General features: G+C 47.2%; 1 protein-coding gene across 9 annotated transcripts in view; it reads left to right on the forward strand.

The window, feature by feature from the left end:
* The window catches only part of TNIK (TRAF2 and NCK interacting kinase), a 154,192-nt gene that overhangs the window by 67,510 nt on the left and 74,671 nt on the right, over positions 1 to 12,011 (forward strand). For all 9 annotated transcript variants that reach the window (XM_027891330.1, XM_027891338.1, XM_027891331.1 and 6 more), the window contains exon 3: positions 10,590 to 10,646. In XM_027891330.1, coding sequence (XP_027747131.1) covers positions 10,590 to 10,646 — 57 coding nt within the window. The remainder of the gene's footprint in view (positions 1 to 10,589; positions 10,647 to 12,011) is intronic.

Here is a 12,011-nt window from a genome sequence, read left to right on the forward strand (position 1 = left end):
AGGTGACTTTTGGTGCTTAGCAAGCATTGATCCTGCTGGGAAAGTGTTAAAGTCTGTGGTGACCAGGAGGGGGGCCGTGTTGTCCTGGCTGTCTGGGACGGGGCTTGTGGGTGACCCGAGCTGCCTTTTAGGTAGGAGCAGGAAGCAGCTGGTCCAAAGGGATGCTTCTAAAACTGGATCATCTTACCAATTTCTTTCTGTTAGTACTGAGATTGGAGGTTTGTGGCGTGATTTGATGCAGTGCCTGGCCTCGGTTCCTTCCTGACGTGCCTGCAGTATGGCACAGTCCGCGTGGATTAGCTGTGGATGAGGTTTCACGCCGAGCTTTTCAGATTTCCACTAAGATCTTTATCCAGTGGAATAAAAGGCCATCACCCCCTGCCCATATGTGTTCTCCCTGCAAAGCTGCAGGCAGCCTCCGTGAGCTGCCCACGTTCCGGCAGGCGCCCTGCCTGCAGGCAGCATTTTGGGCTGCCTTGAGAGCTTTTTTGCCTGCTTTGTTTCGCTTTGCAAATAACAGTGAGTGAAATCCGTAGCCTTCAGACTGTTCCTTGGAACTGCATGGCATTGATTTGTGTCTATACATGTTATTGCCCTGTAAGTGGGGCCCACAATCGCTGGGCAGCCCTCCTGCGTCGATAACCACGTCAGGCAGTGGTTGCAGCCCCCCAATTACCAAATAGCGACGTGCTGTGCCAGTGCTGGGCTCGTCCCTCGTGTCCTCAAGTGCTGAAGGTGGCAGGGACACTCGGTCCTTTCTGGCTTCCTCCCACTCGTTCCTGAGCTGTACTGTTCCCCTGCAATCCCTGGTACAGGCTTAACCTTCCCCTGCTAATCCCAAGTCCTCCTCCTCTCTTCCCTGCTCTCAAATCCCTGGCTAAAGCCCCTCTCGGCTGCGCTGCCTGCTGTGAGGCTGGATGAGGGTCGTGTGTGGGGCTGGGGGAGGGTCTTTTGTGAGGTCTTTTAGGGCTCCTTCTTTTCCTAGAGGAGTCCTCACACCCTAGTTTCTCTGTTTTGCAGTGAAATGTGAACTGTTGAGGAGCCCTGGGTGTCCCAGGAGGAGGGTCCTCTGCTGAGCAAGGGCATCCCAGTGGTGCCATTGGGTCCATTTTTAGGGAAGGCAAGGGAAAGGCAATGACCTGGCTACCTTATTGCTTCACAGAAAAGCTTTGGCTCGCCAGTGCAAGGGTAGGAAATTCCTGCTTCAGAGAGGAGACTTGGAAATGGAGAAAGTATAAAAGCAACGGAGTTTAATCTGCTGATTGATGCTGTTGATCCCAACCCTCAAGGCTGGCTTAGAGGGTGAGCCACAGTGGGGCTGTTCTGCAGTCAAAAATCCCATCTTTATCCCAGACAAAGCAGCGAGTGCACATGTGACATACGTAAAGCAAATGTAAGGATAAAGGGGCCTACGTGTCATTTCTCAGGCTCCCTTTTCCAATAAGTGGTTCTAAAATTTTGCTGCTCAATACCCGACTTTCTTAAAGCATCGGACGACATGGAAGCTTTGATGTATCCCTGTAGAGCCAAATTAGTATGTATATCCCATAGTCTTGCTCTGGGCATGGCTGCCTCTCCTAAATCAGTAGAACACAGGCACTGCAAAATGTTTATTGACTCCTGACAGTAAGTGACTGGGAGTAGGATAGGATGGACAGTAAGTTGTCAAGGCTGTTCAGGGCAGACAAAGACCCTGGAGGCAGCTCTGGATGAAAGAGAGTGTGATGCCCATCTGCCTTTGAGTATGTGAGGTCTAAAATTGATATTTGAGCTGACATAGATAGAAACGTGCAGCACAGGGTCTGCAGTATCTTAAGTTACAAAATCACTGGGATTAGGGAAGCATCCCAGCCCTCCACAGCCCAACATCTGGGGTTTCTTATGTCATTCTTGCACTTACTTTCCCAACGCTACGACTTAAGTCACCCACGAGATATATGTGAGAGCTTCTGGCAGCTGTGGCATTTTCTCCTTAAGCCCCCTAAAACGTAAGTACCTTTATCAGCTTGCTCCTGTTATTTCTACCACCCTGAGACAGGGACTCGGAGTCGTGCTTAGGACTGATGGATGTGTGAAGCCTGAATGTACGATCTGGCTCAGGTGCCAGTCAGCCTTGCCACGTGGGCAGGAATCGAGGTGGTTAGATCTGTACTGATCCAAGGGTGAGAAGGACTGGAGAGGCTCAAAGGGGGAGGCAGTGAAGGGGTTGTGAGGATGGCTTGCTTAGAAAGTGGTTTAAGGTAACTGGGCATATATCCCGTGCAGGTTCAGCAGCGGGACCTCAGAAGTTCAGCCCAAATTTCTCCCGGATTTGGAGCGTTAGGGTTGGTGCACGGAAGAACCCGGTGGGTTTGTGCTCAGGCTCCTTTCTGCAAGTCAGTGAAATGCAGTGGAAAACCGTCGACAGCCACAGAGTTAAGTTTCCTTGATTAAATGGTCAGGAAAACACCACACATAAGGGGCTTTCCTTCATACTCAGTTTCCCTTACAAAAAGGGACCAAAACAAAAAAAAAATCCTCCACCAGCTTCAGGAAACAGGTGTCTCTGTGTTACCTGGCTCCCCCGTGGTTGTCTCCTGCCACCAGTGCCATCCATCCCTGCTGCTGGAGGGGTGCTGAGCACTCACGTTCACGGGAGGGGGTTCTCCCCGCTGTTTGTTGGTTGAAAAATCACCTTGCACTTTACATGCCACCTCCAAAATTGGATCTTGCTACTATGAAACTAGAGCCGAAGTCAAGCAGATGGCACTGAAGAGGTGTTTTCCAGAAACTACATTTCCATCAGCCTGTGTAGTGTTTTTTTTCCGTAAGGGACATTCTTTTTTAACTCAGCTGCAGTTTGCAAGACAGTTACTGATTTGGGGCATGGCTTAAAGAGCAGGTGGCTTAAATTCACATGCTGAAATGCAGCTGTTTAACGTGTGGCGTGGATAAACGAGGTACCAAAAGCCTGAGGAGGCTGAGGGGTACCTGAGTCCCTCGGTGTTCTGGGATGAATTGCCATGGGAGGCAGCAGCACACGTTTGCAGGCATTAAGCCCTGTCTGCCCTGCAGCAGGGAGCGCATTAGGAGCAATCTGTTTTGAAGGGAATTGGTTTTTCTGAGAGTACAGAAGAAACAGCAGCAGCTGCCAGAGCGTGTTGCGTGGTGGAGACCGTGCTGGTGCCCCTGAGCCCTGGACACAGAGACTCATTCACATCCCAAGCAAATGGTCTGAGGTGTCATGAGCATCCCCAGTCAGTTCAGGGAATGCCCTGGAATGCCCATTCCTATACCTGCACAGAGCCACCTTCACCTGTGATGGGAACTGGTGCCCTGAAGCTGATGGGCTCATCCTGGAGTTTGGGTGTGAAAGTTGAAAACTACATGGTTCTGGCCTTGGTAAAGCCGAGGTGCCCCTGGGACCACCCAGAAATGACTGGCTGGGGGTTGCGTACGGCAGAAGGACACGGAAATCTGGATCTGCGTGGCATTCTGCAGATGTGAAAGCTCCCTGCTGCAGTCCAGACCTGGCCAGGTTTGTGGCCCCCTGGAGGTGCCAGCCAGTGGGATATCCTGACCTGGATCTTCCTTGGGCCACCCTCAGGAGCCAAGTGTCTCCCTTGAGAGGACTGGGTGGTCCTGGTGCATGTAGGCAGCACTATTCCCTCCATGGCTCAGTGCTTCCCACTGGAAGGAACAACCTGGTGCTGCTACCAGAGCCGTGGCCTGTGTGAAAGGGGTGCCTTATGGGTCTCCTAAACGCAGACTTAATTTTAGTTATGAATACTGCAGTGTTGAATAGGCAGCGACGTGAAACAGAAGCACAGTGGGGGTGTTAAAGGGTGGTAATAACATGGCTGTCATGAACTAATGTTGTTGGGAACAGGCTGTGCTGCCTCCTTTTAGCTGCAAAAATGTGCACTTGCAGAGAAGCCAAAGGAGCTGGGGCAAAGGGAGGGCAGGCTGTGAGGGAGGGGAAGGAGCACCCAGGGTCTGCTGGGCTGCTCCCTGTGGCAGAGAGCCTGGGGATTGCCCCACGCTGGGAGCTGCCAGGTTGGACCTGGGGGTGCTGGGACAAGGAGCGAAGCTCACAGAGGGCCTGGGAAATCTGCAGGGGGTCCAGTGATAACTGGCAGCATCCCATTCCTCCTCCATCCCACTGGTGCTCTGAATGCTACTGCCTTCAGTGTGGGATCAACTCTGAGAATGTTTTCCTAAGGCACTGCTTGTCCTTCTTTAGATATATATTTATATATACATATATATACACGCATTATTCTTTGTCAGGAATCTCTCTCCTTAGTCCTTTGGTGCTTCAAATTCCTGTAAGATGCTCCCTAAAGCCACTTCTGGTGCATTTGTTGTCTGTTGAAGATCTCAATCTCTCTCTGCTCTGTGCTGGGGTGCTTGGCCCACTCATCCTCCAGCTCTTGGTGAGGCTTTGACCTCCCTTTCCCAGAGCAGCATTTGGCTCTGGGAAAGCCCTGCCAGATGCAGAAATATCTTGAAATCTGCTCTGCTGCAGGGTTTGCTGTGACCATGAAGAGCAGTTCTTCAAAACCTACATCTTGAAACACTTGTGGACAAAATCTGTCACAGCAGATACCCAACTCTCCATGGCCAGTGTGCTGGTGCTAAATGGTGTCAGGGCCTCAAGAGAGGGACATGTGCATTTCTCTAGGTGGGAACTAGAAGGGTTGTAATTCACATCTAGAGGATGCAGAAGTCTGCAGAAACTTCTGGAAGGTTTTGGGATCTCTGATGCTGGTTTAGGACCTCTTACACTGTTGGTTTTATCCATAGAAGAGGGAAACCTCAGTCCTTCCTGAGCTGGAGGTGAGTGTCTCCAGCCTCTTTTGAACTACAGTAGGGATAGGGGATGGAATCAGTACAAGCACCGGTGTGAGGGATGTGTTTTCCCTTATATATTAGGGAATATGAGATTAAAGCCTTGCTCACCTGTATGCTATGGTGCCTGTTATTTCTGGAGATGAATAATATATGCTAATTTAACAATTTAGCTTGTTAATCTAATAATCCTGCCTTCTTTACCTAACATCAGACCTACTGTGGAGCTCCAGTAATGGAATTGCAGCTCTCCCAGCTGCATGGCCCTGATCAGAGCTTGATTGATACAGAAACACATCAGTCCTGAGGTCAGCTTTGCTCCGTCAGCACAGAGCATTAGCTTGGGCCTGTGCAATTAGAGCAGTCTGTGGTGGGAGAGGATTTAGGCTTTTCCCAGGGGAGGCTCTGGTTGGTTGTTCAGTTCAAACTGAAGTGTTAATCAAAATACCCAGCTGAGAACCAAAAAGAAAAAGATCCACTTTGTTTAGTTTCTCTTTGAATTTTTTTTGAAAGTTTTCCCCGACTTTACTTTTTGAAACGTTGGAAAAGGTGACGGATGTAAGGGGAGGACTGGCTGTGAGTTGGAATTTGTGCATGTCCTGCACAGAGAAGGTGGTCTGCCCTCCAGACTGGTCCCCAGTCTGCAGAGCTGTCCTGAGTCCCCACTGGCTTGAAATCTCACTCCCAGTACTGGGGATAAGTGCAGGCAGCAACAATAAGGTTTGGCCCGTGTTGGCTCTTGTTTTAATCAAACAGATATGTTACTCTTTGTTAAAATAAACATTTTTCCCATCCTGTTATATGAGTCACTTTTTCTTATACTGGGCTGCTATGCAGAGTATCCGATGTTTTAATCACCTTCTCGGAGATGTGGATTTATTTCAGATGTGTTTGAAGAAATGTGTAAACCAAGTGCAAAGCTCGAGTACATAATTTATAAAACAGCTTCTTTTGGAAACTGCTGAATTTTCACACTAGAATAAGCCTGGTTTTTATATCAGTAAGTATTTTAGCCCCTCAGACTAGTTGGAAAGGGGATTTTGGCGCCCTCAAGATTGTTTTCAGTGGGAAACCAAGTACATAAATGTGCCTATACTCTGTAAAAGCTGAGAACAAATCACACCAGGTGCTATAAAATGGTCTAATGTACTGCAGGATGGCAGTTCAGATTCACAGCTCCTGTTGGAAGGCAAAGTTCCTTCTCTCAGGAAAAGTTGGATGCAGTGTTCAGTGTAGTGGTGCTCAAGTGCCTTCTTGCTAAAAATCTTGGATTGAGACCCTGAATTGTCTTAAACTGCAGGAAAACAAGGAACTGGCAGGATCTGGACCATGGACCTGCTTGAAATTCTGGCCCATCCCAGGAGAGGATTTGCTGCAGAAGGACTTGGATGCAGAAATGGAGCACAGAGGAGATGAGACTCACCAGTGAACACCTTGAATGGTGTATGTGCAGAAGTAGGGCTGGGCAAAGAGTTTGTCATAGTTAGCACTTATTAAAAAATACATGTCAACACAGAAAACTGAACTTGTGATTTCTAACCTGGCAAAATCTCTGGTGTCCTGTGCTGTTCATGTTGTAGGATGAATAAGTTGGAGGTGGTGGTGTCGAGGATGTGCTGTTTGGAGGCAGGGGTTACAATAAAAGAGGTGGCTGTTGGGTTGCTGGCACCAGCTCAGTATTTCAACTGCAGCAAAAATGTAATGGGAGAAACTTAGCTGGAAGGCTTCTCTCCTGCCAAAGTGGTAATATTCGGATTTTTATGAGACTTTTTGTTACTTGTCTCAGTTCACTGAGATTTTTCTGTTTGAGACAGAGTGTTCCTCAGGTTATAATTCCTCAGCAGTGTTGTGGTCTGGTCCCAGTAAGACCATTCACGTCGAAATTTCAACAGTGCCTTGCAAGAGCACCTTAATCACAGTAATATTTACATGCAGCATGACTAAGGGCAGCGCAGAATGGCTGGATCCACGAGTGTTTTGCTTTAAAGTATCAGACCTACAATGTGGTTTTGCTCCATTAGATGCCTGCTGTGGGGATTATGTGTGCAGGGGGCATTGGATGCTGCGTGTCAGGCTGGGAGGTGTAAGAGGTCTGCCCAGCTGCAGGAAAGGGGAGCTCTGCCTTTCTCAAGAGAGTAACAATTTTGGTTGTGTCCCACTGGCTGCAGCAGGTGGTGGGTCGTTTATTTTGTTGAATGAATAAGAACCGACAGCAGAAGTTAAGTAAATACGATGGGATACATTTCTGGGTACAGAAATTGCAGTTTTTGCTTAGAGGTGAAATCCATGCTTGTGCAAGCAAAATTTTAAAAAGCAACAATCAATCATCCTCTTTCTGCCCTTAAAAAGTAGACTTGAATTTTGGGCCAGGACATGCAGTTGTTGTGTACAAAGGCTGATACTGAGGCCAGGGTTTATTTATTTAGTAAATATTATGCCTCGATGCATCAGTTGATGTTTAAAAGCTTTTACCAATGTTTCCCATCATGTGCTGGTCCATTACACTTTATGGAGTGTGAGGACCACAACCTTTGAAGAAAAAAAAATCATGATGCCTGCTTCATTTGCAGAAATTAGTCGTAATACTTGACATTATCAAGTTAGTGATAGTTGATATAACATTTTGAGAGTAATTAGGAGCATGAATTTATGCTCAGATGGGTGTTTAATTAAAAATTGTGGCAGCTTTTAAGACCACACTTGAATAATCTTGAGGCTGAAATGTGGGTTTATACCCAAGTGAACCTTGACAACAAATCTGGAGAGGGTGAAAACACTTGAGTAGCTCCAGTTTCCTCCAAAAACATTGGTGGTTGTATGATCTGAAGGCTCAGAAGTGACTTCCTTACTCAGGAAGGGTCTCATCCTCCTGCGGCTTTGCACCCTCTCCAGCATCCCCAGGGTTAACTCCCAAGCATAGGGCTCCAAAAAGGTGGAATTTTAAAAAAGTAGAGATTTTCTGTTCAACTTCCACACTTTTTGCCTGTCTTGACCCACATCTTTGGTGTTGAAGGAATAGAGGTGATCCCAGGAGTAGGGCTTGGTCCTTGTGTTTTATAGTGGAGGGCCCTGCTGTGGCAATGATTTAAAAAAAAAAAAACCAACAAATTTTGATAGGTGGAGAAAATGCAGGATGTTAAAGCATCACAACAGGGGTTTTTTGCATTTTTCTTGCTACCCCAGTCCCCATTTGTAGCCTCCTTACAGCAGTGCAGATTCACAGTGGACAACTTAGCAGTTGCAGCTCATTAACAATTTCATCTTCCAGTTCTCGGTGTCTTTCTCCAGCCCGTCTGTACCTGTATTGCAAATCCAAGAATACCTGCAGTAGGGTGAAAATCAGCTGGTTTTTCTAAACTTTTTTGGTGGTTCCACTACAAGTCTGAAATAGGTATGTTGAATTAAAAGGGATAGTTGAATGGTGAGGAGATGTGGTTTCCTTGGATGGCTTCATCTGCCAGGAGGAAGCTGTTTAATCCATTGTTATATAAAACTATACATAAAGCAAACCTTTGTTAGGAGATCCCAGGCTAAATACTTATTGGTTCTACTTCGCCTGATTTTTGCGTGACTAAATGTCCCTCTTGGCTCACATTAACGTATGTTTCCAAGTGGTTTATTTTGTTCTGGTAAATGCTTACTTGCTAGTAAATCCTTACCATCATCTGTAAATATTTGGGAGGCACAGAAGGTGGTTGCAGATCCCTGGGAGAAGGATGCTGTGGGCACGCAGGGCTCTGCTTCCCCTTGGCCGGTGCCAAGGGAGAGGGAGCAGCACTTCACCACAGCAGGGCTGGGGCGTTTCCCTAAAATACAAAATGAGGTGGTGATGCATCAGGTGAGGGTGGGTATAACTACTGAACACATGGGGTTGCAATGCCCCAGCTTGCTTCCCCCTCTATCCTCTGCTTCATGGCGGGTGCATCACGCCATGGTTGTGTCCGAGCATTTTCCCTGCTGGTGCTCCGTTGGCTGTAATTAAAGCGTCAGAACACACAGGGTCTTCCTGGCCAAGCAAACAGGGATGAATTTAGGAAGAGGAGGGTTTGTTTCTGCAGATTTAGCCGTCTAAATAGATGGTGTCTGGCCTTGTGCCCCTCCTTCCCGACGGCCGCATCCAGGGGATGCTTCATCCACAGCCTGGTGCTGCTGGGCCACGCTTGGTTTTATTACTTTTTATGTGGCACATATTTTAAATAAAGCTCTTTTTCTGTTGTTAGAGCATGCGGTTGCTCAGGACGTATAAATTTTGTTAATAAATGAGCGAGGAGCCCTGGTGGGTGAATTGGCTTCCTGGTGAAGTCATAAATTTGGAGAGGATGATGCCGCCTTGCTCCGCAGCCGGCGCGTGGGTTTGCTTCCCAGCGCCGTGCCTGGAAACCTGAGGGACCGGGGAGAGAGAGGTTCCCGTGTCTGGGAAGGCGAGATGGTGTGGAAGACCATCTCCAGCCTGCAGGAGGGCTGGGACACCTGGGTACAAACCCCAGCTCATCAGCATGCACACTGATGGGGGGGGGGCAGGATGAGCCTGCAATTTAGGAAAAGCTCCTGTTTTTCCCTGTTTCTGAAGTGCTGTAGTTTGACCCCCTCTCTGCCTCTGCTCCTTGTTGTGTCCTTGGAGTGTTAATTATCAAAGCTGTAGGTCAGAAGCTGCCACTCCTCTCCGTGTCCTCCGTACCATATCTCACATGATGGGGCCTTGGGCAGCTCCCATCGTAAGGAGTCACTGGGAAATAGGGATGCTTCCCTTTGCCTCCCAGCTCTTCTGCCAGGGTCAGCATTTGCTGGCTTTCCTGGAGGAGAAGCATCAGGCTTCCTGCTTTGGAACCAGAGCACATGCCCTCAGAGGGTGTTTGTGTGTGTGGTTTGATATGAGCAATTTTGATATGATGTTGTGTCTTCCACTGCTCAGGAGAGGAGGAAAGCCTGGGAATTGCCTTGCCTGCTAGCAGAAGTGTTAGTTTGAAGACCTCATCAATAGTTGGAGCTCTTGTATTTTCCGCATCGCTTCCAGGCATTTTTCCATTAGGATTAATGTAGTTGAGCACTGTGCAACAAACAACCCATGGCAGTGATTTGCTAATTTTTCAGTAAAAAAAAGGACCTAATATGTGTCCAGTGGCTTTGGTTCCTGTGCTGGTTCTCAAGCATCTCCTTTAGATGCACATTCCCTGCCTGTGCCAGCACTGAGGATGGGGTCACTTCCACAGCCTAGAAGCAAATCTGCTTTTAAAATCCTCCCTAGCCTGTTAACCAGGACTTTCCCAAAATAAATGAATTACTGATCAGAGTGCATATGTTGCCCTGCAGGCCAGGAGTCCCTGATGTGTCCCCAGATCCGTGAGAGCCGGGGCTGGGACACGAGTGGACCAAAGGCAGTGCCAGCACGTTCCCATCATCACAGCCCCAGCAGCCCATTTCCAGCCGAGTCATGCTCTGTGCTCAGGAGAGGCCCTGAGCTGGGGTTTTTTTTTTGCATGGCTGAGCATTAAAGGATATTTCCAGCACTTGTTTGCCAGGAAAATACAGCACTGAAGGCCCTGTACTAATTAATTGTAATGGCAGGAGGAAGGGGAGGGAATTGCTCTCCCATCATGGCTGCTGTGAAGATTCTCTTGAAAAAAAAAAACAAACAAACCACAAACAGAAAATGTGCAGATGCTACCAGGACAAGGAGATTGTTTAAGGATATTGTGCACTGCAAGGAAAATATTGTCACTGAGCAAAACCAAACAAACTTCTCCCTTTTTCTTTTGCAGGGTCGTCATGTTAAAACAGGCCAGCTTGCTGCTATTAAGGTTATGGACGTCACCGGGGTAATGTATCCTCACCTTCTGCATCCTTAAATTACAGATATGGGGGGAAGGCGATGGGGTGGGATAACATGGGGGGGTTGGTGGAAGACTGGTGTTCCTGGGAAGTAAACCCCCTTTGTCTTAATGTGATATGTGCCATTAAGATGTTTTGGTTTCGATGAATATGTGAGAGAAAAATGATTCTGCAAGAGTTTTGGAGATTAGGTAGTTTTACGCTGAAACACGACAACATCCAGTTCCAGAAGTGGCTCTTTTAAATGCCTTAATAAAATCTGAAGAAAATCATGGGGACCTTAAAGACCACACAGTTCCATCCCCCTGCCATGGGCAGGGACAGCTTTTATGAGACCAGGTTGCTCTGAGCCCCATCCAGCCTGGCCTTGAACACTTCCAGGGATGGGGCAGCCACAGCTTCTCTGGGCAACCTTCACCAGTGCACCACCATCCTCACAGGGAAGAATTTCTTCCTAATATTCAATCTCACCCTGTCCTTTGTCAGTTTGAAGCCATTCCCCCTCTTCCTATCACACATGCCCTTGACAAAAGTAGCAACAGGATCGTGTAAACACATTCCAGTTTCTCTGTATCCATGTTTTTCACTAAAGAGCCTTTTGTTCACCAAAACTGTGTACAAGTATTGTTATGAATAACTTCATTAGGCAAGTTAAATAATTCCTGTGCATCCTGCCGATAAAGAGGAACAAAACATGCCACCCTGATGGCATAAACGTGGCTCTTTTGAAACTTGTGTCAGATTAAGAGAACCAAGAGTTTACAAATTATGAAATGAATAACCGAATTTAGGGGAAAGAACGGTTTCACCATTTCCCAGTGGCCACAAAAGAAAAACAGAGTGGATTTGCTATTATCCCTGAAAACCTCAACAGCTGCATTTAGGAAGGTGACCTGAGAATGCTTTTTATTGAATAATTTTTTTCAGAGTGCAGTACTATGCCTCCCAAAGTTCCTGCCTACAGAAACTGTGTCAGGCTTGGGAATAAGGATTTGTTTTGCTGTGTTTGGTCTTTTTTTTTTCTTTTTTGTACTGGAATAACGCATTTCAAAATTTAGGGCTCGATCACAGTCTGCTCACCTTAATTTTTGAATTGGTGTTTTGAATTAGCTTTTGGTAGCTCAGCACATGCAGAAATGACTCTCTGTGAAAGCAGGCAGCTGGCCTTCAGAGCATGTTTTGAAATACCTTTAGATGTTATGGTGTGGTATTAATATCTGTGGGACCTTCATCCAGGTTATTTTTGGTGCTAACAGGTGAAGTGATGTGTGGAAACGAGTCTGTAAATGTGAATGAGATTTGTTCCTGTTTACTTGCAATATCTACAAGTGCCATTTATCTCGTTCCCGTGG

This window comes from Empidonax traillii, unplaced genomic scaffold, assembly GCF_003031625.1.
Source record: "Empidonax traillii isolate 1590-97213 ecotype Southwest subspecies unplaced genomic scaffold, ASM303162v1 scaffold319:size813200, whole genome shotgun sequence".
In the NCBI taxonomy this organism is placed as follows: Eukaryota; Metazoa; Chordata; class Aves; order Passeriformes; family Tyrannidae; genus Empidonax; species Empidonax traillii.